Raw genomic sequence first — 12174 nt, 5'->3', positions numbered from 1 at the left:
AATAAATTAATAAATAAAATCAATATTAAATTATTTAATCAAATAATATTAAAAACATCAGTCGACACCATTTCCAAAACTTTTTTCAAAAAGTTCTGTCACAAACAGTATTAAAAAACATTTACATTTGAAATTCGCATTTGATGTAAATAAATATTTCATATTTAGGAAATGAAATGAACGAAATTCCGAATTATGATATAAGAGGAAAAGGAAGTAATACTGTGAAGGAATCGGCGTAAGTAAATAATAAGTATTATTATTACAAATTACATTTTAAATAATATTTTAGTAACTTTTAGAGTAGGTGTTCGAAATGGCCACCACCCATTTCAATACAAAGCTGAGCACGTCTAATCAAATTTTCTCTCGATCGTTGTACCATTTCAGGTGTAATGGTTGCAAGCGCCTCATCAATTCGATCACTCAGTTCCTGGACCGTATTTATGGGCATGCGATATACATATTCTTTTATCGTCTCCCATAAGAAAAAATCAAGCGGAGTTAGATCTGGTGACCTCGCTGGCCACGCTCGAGGACCTCCACGGCCAATCCATCTATTGGGATATTTTCTATTTAAAATTTCCCGTGTGCACCTTGCATAGTGTGAAGGTGCTCCATCATGCTGATACCACATAACGTGTCGCTCCTCCAATGATACATCCTCCAATAATTCAGGCAAATTTTCGGCAAGAAAATCGCTATAAATTACGCCATCAACTCTCGCAGGAAGTTTGAATGGTCCGATCTGCATACATATTCCATTATTATTCAAATATTTTTTATTTAACATAGCCATTAATTATTTTGTAATCATTTAGCAAAATTGGCTAAATAATTTTGTAGACAAACGATATATTAACTATAAATAATTTTGTCCAGATGTTAAATTAATTACGACAACAATAAATAACTTAAATTTTTGAGTTTAAAAAATTAAATTTGAAAAATCTCAAAATGTCAATACATATTTAAAGCTTTGAAACAAACTGATAATTTATAACATCTCTGAACTGCATTTTACCAAATAATTTGTACCGATTTTTGTAAATTAAAATTGTAATTGAAATTTGGGAGAAATATCTCCTTTCGAGTTCAATTTTAAAATAAAATAACGATGTATTCAAATATTAAAAAAAATCAAATATCCAAAAATTCCAGCCAAGTGCTTTGAAAGTAAGTAAAAATATGCATTACTACATTATTTTAAAAGCGTTAGAATATTTAATTCAAAATATGTATTTTATTACGCATCCAATGCTTCAATTTCTAATATAACAAACTAAAAGATGAAGTAGAGTAATTATTAAAAATAGTACTTGCCACAGAATTCTTGCCAGCCCACAAGTTAATGCTGAATTTGTGTTGATAACTTCTAATGTTATACATATGCGGATTTTCATCTGCGTAAAAATGGAAGTTATGCATATTAAAACTTCCTTCTCTCGTAAATATTGATTCGTCGGTGAATAAGATGTTTTTTATAAAATTGGGATCTTTCTATGGCGTTCCAAAATCCACGTACAGAAGTTTACTCTATTACCATAGTCTAAAGACATTAAATTCTGCACACGTGAGAAATGGTACGCATGCATCTTATTATGTTTGATAATTCGGTGAACTGTCGTTGTTGACAAATTAAGCATATTAGCGACAGTTCGAATGCTCCTCGTTGGATCTTCTTCGACTGCCTCAAGTACAGCTTCTTCATTCTGCGCATTTCTAACATGACGGTGTCGTCCACCTTCCCTCCGTGATCGGATTAGTGATTCAGTATTTTTTGCCTGAAAAACATTATTATCTCATAATGTTCTTGAGCTGAATATTTTATGATAATTTTGTCGACAATGAAACCTAGGCAATGAGCACCATAGCTGCCGAACGGTGTTCATTTGTTTCCACAAATTCGTTGTCGACAGCCTGTTGATAGCCTGTTGCCTGACAGCAAATTCATTGTCGAGGAACAAACAAAGAAATTATATCAGTATCCAAGATTTCCCGTCTTAGGTTTTATATCGATAAAATTATCATGGAATATTCAGCTCAAGAATATTGTGAGATGATAATGTTGTACATTATGGCGAGTGTGAACGAAACGCAGAAGTTACTGCAAGATTATTCGCTGAACGTTTTCCGAATTCCAGACATCCTAATGGAAACGTAATTTTGCGATTAATTAATCGGGCCAGAAATACTGGATCACTAATCCGATCACGGAGGGAAGGTGGACGACACCGTCATGTTAGAAATGCGCAGAATGAAAAAGCTGTACTTGAGGCAGTCGAAGAAGATCCAACGAGGAGCATTCGAACTGTCGCTAATATGCTTAATTTGTCAACAACGACAGTTCACCGAATTATCAAACATAATAAGATGCATGCGTACCATTTCTCACGTGTGCAGAATTTAATGCCTTTAGACTATGGTAATAGAGTAAACTTCTATACGTGGATTTTGGAACGCCATAGAAAGATCCCAATTTTATAAAAAACATCTTATTCACCGACAAATCAATATTTACGAGAAAAGGAAGTTTTAATATGCATAACTTCCATTTTTACGCAGATGAAAATTCGCATATGTATAACATTAGAAGTTATCAACACAAATTCAGCATTAACTTGTGGGCTGGCAAGAATTCTGTGGCAAGTATTATTTTTAATAATTACTCTACTTCATCTTTTAGTTTGTTATATTAGAAATTGAAGCATTGGATGCGAAATAAAATACGTATTTTGAATTGAATATTCTAACGCTTTTAAAATAATGTAGTAATGCATATTTTTACTTGCTTTCAAAGCACTTGGCTGGAATTTTTGTATATTTGATTTTTTTAAATATTTGAATACATCGTTATTTTATTTTAAAATTGAACTCGAAAGGAGATATTTCTCCCAAATTTCAATTACAATTTTAGTTTACAAAAATCGGTACAAATTATTTGGTAAAATGCAGTTCAGAGATGTATTAAATTATCAGTTTGTTTCAAAGCTTTAAATATGTATTAACATTTTGAGATTTTTCAAATTTAATTTTTTAAACTCAAAAATTTAAGTTATTTATTGTTGTCGTAATTAATTTAACATCTGGACAAAATTATTTATAGTTAATATATCGTTTGTCTACAAAATTATTTAGCCAATTTTACTAAATGATTACAAAATAATTAGTGGCTATGTTAAATAAAAAATAGTTGAATAATAATGGAATATGTATGCAGATCGGACCATTCAAACTTCCTGCGAAAGTTAATGGCGTAATTTATAGCGATTTTCTTGCCGAAAATTTGCCTGAATTATTGGAGCATGTATCATTGGAGGAGCGACACGTTATGTGGTATCAGCATGATGGAGCACCTTCACACTATGCAAGATGCACACGGGAAATTTTAAATAGAAAATATCCCACTAGATGGATTGGCCGTGGAGGTTCTCGAGCGTGGCCAGCGAGGTCACCAGATCTAACTCCGCTTGATTTTTTCTTATGGGGGACGATAAAAGAATATGTATATCGCATGCCCATAAATACGGTCCAGGAACTGAGTGATCGAATTGATGAGGCGCTTGCAACCATTACGCCTGAAATGGTACAACGATCGAGAGAAAATTTGATTAGACGTGCTCAGCTTTGTATTGAAATGGGTGATGGCCATTTCGAACACCTACTCTAAAAGTTACTAAAATATTATTCAAAATGTAATTTGTAATAATAATACTTATTATTTACTTACATCGATTCCTTCACAGTATTACTTCCTTTTCCTCTTATATCATAATTCGGAATTTCGTTCATTTCATTTCCGAAATATGAAATATTTATTTACATCAAATGCGAATTTCAAATGTAAATGTTTTTTAATACTGTTTGTGACAGAATTTTTTGAAAAAAAGTTTTGGAAATGTTGTCGACTGATGTTTTTAATATTATTTGATTAAATAATTTAATTAATATTGATTTTATTTATTAATTTATTTATACATAAAACGTATTTTAGAAACACATAATTTTTATTGATATAAATGGCGTTTTATCGAATTTACAACTGATATTACTTTTTGTCAATTAAATTAGACTCAATTTAAGAATACAGCAACAAATATTAATAGAGATTTCACAGATTTATACTCGTTCGGTACCGTCAGCGTCGTTAGCGATACTCGTCAAAGCGACCGGCCGGCCGCTTAGTTGCGCCGCGCCTGACAGCGCGAGCTTCACGACCTGTGGTTGGAAAGTTTCAAAGGCTTACCATTTGAAAACTATTGATCCCTCAAGATTTTGCTACTGACATTTTCGACTCAGTTTTTCATGAGGAATACGTACATGCCGGCTCCTCCGGTTAATCTGGAACACCCTGTATATATGCATGTGTATTTTATCCCTCTTTCTCTTTCTTTGTGTAAGTCATATTTTTCCCTGAATATTATATAATATAGTTTTTTTATCTTTTGATAATGGAAACAAAGAATATTTTAAAGATAAATTTGACTAAAGATAACGAGAGAAAAAAAGAGAGAGAAAGAATTAATACGAAAAGAAAATTGATACAGTAAATAGAAAAAAGGAAAACCGACAAATGTAAGAGAGAGAGAGAGAGAGAGAGGAAATAAGGAAGAATATCAGATAACAACAAAGAATAACATTCCTAATAACATGTTTATATATATGTATTTACGAGGGTCGATCAATAAGTACCCGTTTGAAGACACGTAGTGTTGCTGAGGGAAGTTGACATTACCATCGTGTGCTGTCAACTGTCAAACGATACCATACTAAATTTCAGACTAGTTCATAGGTTAGTTTTTATTTGGCAGCCAGTTGTATTATTCGTGTTTCGTGTTTCTCGATGAAATGGAAAAAGAGCAATATCGATCCGTAATTCGCTTTTTATTTTTGGATGGAAAAACATGCGAAGAAATAAAAGCGAAGTTGGATGCTGTTTATGGGGACCCTTCACCATTTATAACAACCGTGAGATATTGGTGCAACGAATTTAAGCGTAGTCGTACATCTGTTTATGATGAGGAGCGGCCAGGCCGCCCGGCAGACGTAGTTCCCAGATAGCACAATATATTCTGAGAATATTCTGAGAATATTATGAAAACGTCATGTCTGGTATACGTAAGATATACTCCATGTATACTATGATATACTCGGAATATACTCAGGATATTTCTATGTCCGCAGTAACATTGTTCTCAGTATATTCTCAGAATATCTTCATTATATTCTGAGATGAACCGTCAATGTTATACAATAAAAATATGGAAATTACTTTTACAAATAAAATAATAAAAAAATGATAACCTATCAAAAATTTTACAAGGATAAAAAAATATGTCAAGTACATAAACACATTCAAAAATGGGACGAAATCAATACAATTAGCCAAGTATATTAAAAAAAAGGTTTAAAAAATCTAATAAAATCTATCAAAAAATTATTTAAAAAATTGAAATGTTACCCACCAAACACCAAGTTATATGTAACGTGCCTGTTAGTTGTAATTTCCCACTCAACAATGTAATTGTAATATAACACGTGTGTTATATTACAATTATATTATTGAGTGGGAAATTACAACTAACAAGCACGTTACATATGACTTTGTGTTTGCTGGGTAATAACAGATAGTAATAACAAACAGTAAAGTAAAAACTGATAGATAGTAAAACAAAACCCAAGCCACGTTAATTGCATTCTTGTATATACTTATTGATATCAATAACATATAGTGTCTTGAAAATATACGAAAAATGCGACCCGGGCACGTCAAGTTTTTACTTCACTATAATCCCGTTAGTTGATTTTAATCATTCAATTATTTGATCATCAAGCCCATTTATTATTAAATATTTTAATAAAAAGTTATAATAAATAAATTTTGTATAAATATTCTTATAATTGGCGCATTTATTATTATTTACACCAAAACGATTCAATAAAAAAAAAAACTACTATTTGACTGAATTGTACACTGTGTGCTAACAATAAGTGACACTGATAGCAATCAAAGCAAAAAAATGAGCATAATCCGTGTGAAGGCAAATTGCTCCCTTTTTATCGGGCTACGCCCTTTATTATTTTTTTTTGAAAATTCATTTATAACAATTTTGAAATTAATTTTTCGAAAAAATGACGTTGGATTCTGAAAAAGCACGAAATTTTACGTAAAAAAACTTAAGGTTGAATTTTTTGAAGAACTAACGGGTTAATTTTGCGGCGATATATTGATGACGTCAAGTTTTTTTTATTGTTTATCCATTGTTAACATTATGGTAATACTTTTGGTTAACCTTATATATTTTTATTACGATTAATGAGGACTTCGTAAAGTCGAAACGTTTCGAAAGTTTTTTATTATTATATTGTGCACTAGTATCCATTCGTTTGTTACATTTACTATTTTTATTCTTTGTTAGTCAGTAAATTATATTTTTGATAGGATAACTTTCTTAGCTCGTTGTGTTGGCCTGTTTCTTAATATTTATTACAATTCATTTAAGTTAATTACCACGTTACAGTTAACAGTAACATGGCTGTTACATATGTAATATACACGTCACATTCCGTTACATTATATTTATTATATTATAATGTAACTACATATCTGTGTCTGTTAGGTTTTCTCTGCGTAGCATTGATTACAACACAATCTATCATAATAAATAAAGTTGTTGATGTACAAATACCTCGTTTTACCGACCATTCTGGTATTCCGTTTTGCTTGAGGAGTTCTCACAGTTGTTTAAATTCCCATCAGTTTCTTTAACACACTTTATTAGAAACATTGTTAAAGCTCCTACTATCGGAGGAATGCCAGCCAGAAAGAAGGGCAGATTATAGGTACCTGATAACAGTACAAGTAATATATAATTATATTTACTTGAAATTGTGATATAATAGCAAGTACTAACAATAGTGACTAAAACTTGATGACACTTTATGACAACTTTTTCAAATTATATAATTTGTTAAAAATATATTTCTAGTAGAACAGAAAGTCACAATAAAGTTAAAATGACGTAAAATAATGATCAAATGACCTGAAATCGTCAATTTGCTGTCATTTTAATATCATTTTGACTAGTATTCTACTCAAGGTTCGAGAGGGAGCCTGTAATAAAAATGATTAAGAAAATATTTTTTTGTTTCAAAATTATTATAGCCCTTTTTTAGACAGCACACAATATTTATAAAATATTTACAAAATATTTATAATATAAATTTTAATATTTTATAAATATTTATGAATATTTACAAAATATTACTACAATCTTTATTTTTTATTTACTCTAAATTGGGTTGCCCATATACATTACAAGCAAAGTAAAGTCCACATGGGTTAGCGACTTGGACGGGGTGGGTGCGAGAGGGGGGCTGAAGGCGTGTGTGTGTGTGGGGGGGGGGCAAAGCATTCTCTGCACCACATGGGTTTGCGACTTTCTACGCAAAAGATTAGCAAGATCTCTATGCAAGGATTTAACACATACATTTATTATTAGTTACCAGTAGAATACAAGGAAATCATTACAAGTGCGCATACATTTTAAATTCGCGCCTTTATTTCATGCGCACATGGCCGCGGAGACTGTTCATGTCGCTACATTTCATCGGTATGACAGGTTTCATAACCTGAATATTCGTCAACTTTAACAATTAATATCTCGCTTCCCGGGGCAGAGCGACGCTTTTTTCTGCTAGATTCATTCGTTTAAAGCAAAACCGCATCGAATAAGCACAACTATATCGATAATTGAATACGTGCCTAAACTAAATAATTACCCGAATTTCTTATGCATTTATGTTATGCGTTATGCAAAAGTCTGTGTGAGAGCCCTAACCGTTTGGAATCGTTTGGAAACGATTAGATTGATCAAATTTTATTTTAAAATGGATTGTAGTAAAGAAAAGTACACTTTATTGGAGTGAGTCCCAGATGTGCACAGTAATAAACGGACACAGCAAGCTGAGTGAAACGGACACAGTAACAAACGGACACAGACCAAATGCGCACAGAGCGAAACGGACACAGACCAAATGCGCACACTGCACATGCGCACGGACCAAATGCACACACGGAAAGTCGCAAACCTATGTGATGCAGTGAATGCTTTGCACGCACGCACACACACACACACACACACACACACACACACACACACACACACACACACACACACACACACACACACACACACGGGGGGGTGCAAAAGGGGCCTGTCCAAGTCGCTAACCTATGTGGACTTTACTCTGCTTGCAATGTACATGGATTGCATTTGGTCCATGCGCACGTGCAGTGTGCGCATGTGCAGTGTGCGCATTTGGTCCATGTGCATTTGGTCTGTGCGCATTTGGTCTGTGTCCGTTTCGCACTGTGTCCGTTTTGCTTTGTGCGCATTTGGTCTGTGTCCGTTTGTTACTGTGTCCGTTTCGCTCTGTGCGCATTTGGTCTGTGTCCGTTTGTTACTGTGTCCGTTTGTTACTGTGTCCGTTTGTTACTGTGTCCGTTTATTACTGTGTCCGTTTGGTCTGTGTCCGTTTATTACTGTGCGCATCTGGGACGCTCCCCTTTATTGCACTATAGTGCAGACAAACTAAATATTGACTTTTAATTAATTTTTATTAAAATAGAGTTGTTTTCCAAATAATGAAAATTATACCGACACTTTTTCCAAATGATTTTGGAACGATTGGATTAAAAAAATAAAATTTTTAGACATTTTCTGCTAACTATACGATTAATTGATTTTAATTAATTCTGATTATTCTATGGTTTTCCAAATTCTAAAAAGTTTTTTCCAAATGTTTCCAAATGATTTCCAAACGATTCGATAAGATAACTTTTAATAATGTTTTATCTGTTTGCTAAGTATACGTTGGTCTATGTACCAACTCACGCGAAGTGACATGTATAGTGTGTGGTTATGTCTTAGAACATGTAGATATGGAAGGGAACTGTCTATGTTTTCCTATGGGCCGAAAGTGTGTCCAAGTAGTGTGCGAGAGAGAAAGCTATATATGGAATAATTGTCTTTTGTGCGCATGCGTCGAAATGGTCACTGACATGCGTCTCACGCAGCTTCGACGCATGCTGTATTGACTAAACTTATCGGGACATAATAAAATAAATTTTAAATTACAAAATGCCTTGCGTTTATTGTGTTCATTGCGGCAATCAGGATAAATCGGTGTCCTATCATACGTAATTAATTAAAGTGTAAATTTTTGTATGTATATCGTACAATTTATAATATAATGTAATTTAGGTTAAGTTTTGTGCGGAGTTAAATAAAAGAGGTGGTCAAATATATCAGTGGATTTGTTATAAGAAAGTTAGGTAATGTTTAAGGAAACGTCACTGTTCTCCGAATTTGTTAAAATTTAACAATATTATGTGTTTTTGTGCGTAGAACACGAATTTGGCAGAAAAAAGTGCCGCTTTGCCCCGCGAGACGAAATATTAATCGTTAAAGTTCACTATTTGACAGGTTATGAAACCTGTCATACCGACGAAACCCAGGTAGCAAGGTGACGTCAATACGACGTCAATAATTCATCATTTAAGGTCGCAGACGTCATGTTACCAAATTAAGACGTAATAATAACGTCATTTTTTGACATATTAATTACGTCAGTCATTTATCCATCCTACAACGTATTTCCGACGTCATATTCTTGACTAATTAATAACGTCAGTTAATTGATCATTTTACGACGTATTAATAAGATTTTATTAGTGACTAATTACTGACGTTAACTATAATTCTTTGTAATAATTGACGATTTGACCTCAAATGACGAATTATTGAGGTCTAGTGGACGACACCTTGCTACCTATAACTATTAATCATTATTTAAAGATTGGTTAATAAACAACATTATTAAAATTAATACAATATTTTATATAATTAATACTATCAATATTTTAGAATCATCCCAGACAGCACATAATATATTTATAATAAATATTTATTAATATTTATTAATATTTATTTTTTCAAAATAATATATAAATATTTTACACATATTTTATATACACGAAGAAAAAAATCTTTATTCAACATGTTATTAAAATATAGACTAAATATTTTATATAATATTTATGGTAAATAAAAGATAAAGATTTGTATAAGTAATATTTTGTAAATATTTATAAATATTTCATAAATATTTTTATAATATTTATGATAAATCTTTATGATTTGTCAAATCTAAGACCACAAAAATATTTATAAAATATTTGGATAAATATTTATTAAATATTTAAATAAATATTATAAATATTTTATAAATATTTTATAAATATTGCGTTCTGTCTGAGATATAATTTAGCTTTATCAAAAGAACAAAGCAAAAACATATTTTTATAAGTTATTCCACATGTTATTTCGCATATGTAAAAATCAGGAAAAAACCTGTAAATTTATATTTATTTATAAAAATATTAGTTAACTACAAGTTTCATGTTTCTCGCATCTATTGAACTGATCTATAACAAATATGTATTCATGAGCATCAAGTGTTCATGGATCATCACAAAGTGCTAGGTAGCGTATGATCTTCGAAGTCAAGTAACGTCGACGGCGGTTCAGAGTTGGATGGGTGACCGCAGAAGTTAGGCAATTCCAGATGTGACTATGGTGTGGTGGGTCACGATGTTTGTTGAGAAACAACGTAAATTTTTTTTTACATTATAATTATGTTATTTCAATATTTTCATAATGCAAGTACTGCATATATAGGACATGTACCCAAAATATTTTCTAAAATGTCAAAATAACGGCTTTTACTATCTGGGATAGTCATAAAAATGACGTTAAAATGTCGTCCTTATTTACATCTATATAGATGTAATCTAAAAACCTATGTTTTGTCATAAAAATAACATTAAAATACCGTCAAATGTACGGTACTAGCTTCTTGACCGTAAAATGACGTCGTGAAAATGACGTCAATAATATGAAAATAATGACGTATTTTTTACGTCAATATATGACGTCGTTAAAATGAGACAAATGTACGTTAGTTTTACGACATTTAGACGTCATTTTATCTCGACATTATGACGTCTGGTTCGTTATATAATGACCAAAAAATGCCGTCAATTAGACGACATCTTGCTACCTAAGAATGTTGTTACTGAACATGATCCCGTGGTTCCGTGGCCATATATTTTGACATATTTTGATTGAAAGATAATTAATATATTCTCAGAAAACGCGTGGGCGGGGGAGGGGCTCCGCTCCTCCGCTTGCACCCCCACCCCGTAATTTTTTCTAGCCTAACCCACACATTTAAAAGTCGATATTTGGTTAATGCAAAAATATTGGAAATGAACAGCGTGGAAAGTCGCAAACCTATGTGGTACTGCACAAGCGTGGATGTCGTTTATTTTACGTTTTATAAATACGATACATGGTATCAGTGCTTTACGTAAAGTAAACGACGTCCACGCTTGTACAGTACCACATAGGTTTGCGACTTTCCACGCTGTTCGTTTCCAATGTTTTCACATTAATCAAATATCGACTTTAAAATGTGTGGGTTAGGTTAGGTTAGGTTAGAAAAAATTACGTAGAGGGGGTGCAGGGGTAGGGGCGGATCCCCTCCCCCGCCCACGCGTTTTTTGAGAATATATTAAGGTAATTAAGGTAATACTGAAGGAGACGATCTTGTTTCACGCGAAACAAAGTATTCTCTGCTTAAAAAAAAAAATTGTTAAAGCAGAAAATACCTTGTTTTAAGTGCATGTAATTTTGAACGCATTGAAGTGTTTGCACATGTAACCACGGAACATGCGCATATATGGCCACGACATCATGTTTAGTAACATTTCGTCGGTATGACAAGTTTTATAACCTGTCAAATAGTGAACTTTAACGATTAATATCTCGTCTCGCGGGGCAGAGCGACACTTTTTTCTGCCAGATTCGTGTTCTACGCACAAAAACACATAATTAACAATATTGTTAAGTTTTAACAAATTTGGAGAACAGTGACGTTTCCTTAAGTATTACCGAAAGTTATTAGCAAATATTTATCATGTTTGTTCCACTTTTGTCATTGCAAAATCGACGGATTCAAAATTAATTACTTTAAAAAACAGAGGTAACTTGATCTTTCCCTCTAAAGATGTTATTAAAATAACACAATTTTGTGAAACAATTATTAGGG

General features: G+C 32.4%; 1 protein-coding gene across 1 annotated transcript in view; it reads right to left on the bottom strand.

Annotated features, from left to right (window-relative positions):
- LOC105831307 (monocarboxylate transporter 10) overlaps nucleotides 1-12174 on the bottom strand; it is a 325574-nt gene that overhangs the window by 101938 nt on the left and 211462 nt on the right. The window contains exon 8 of the mRNA XM_036291331.1: nucleotides 6704-6847. Within this exon, the coding sequence (XP_036147224.1) occupies nucleotides 6704-6847 (144 nt within the window). The remainder of the gene's footprint in view (nucleotides 1-6703; nucleotides 6848-12174) is intronic.

Source organism: Monomorium pharaonis, chromosome 8 (assembly GCF_013373865.1).
Source record: "Monomorium pharaonis isolate MP-MQ-018 chromosome 8, ASM1337386v2, whole genome shotgun sequence".
Taxonomy (NCBI): Eukaryota; Metazoa; Arthropoda; class Insecta; order Hymenoptera; family Formicidae; genus Monomorium; species Monomorium pharaonis.
This window is presented reverse-complemented; position numbering and strand designations above follow the sequence as displayed.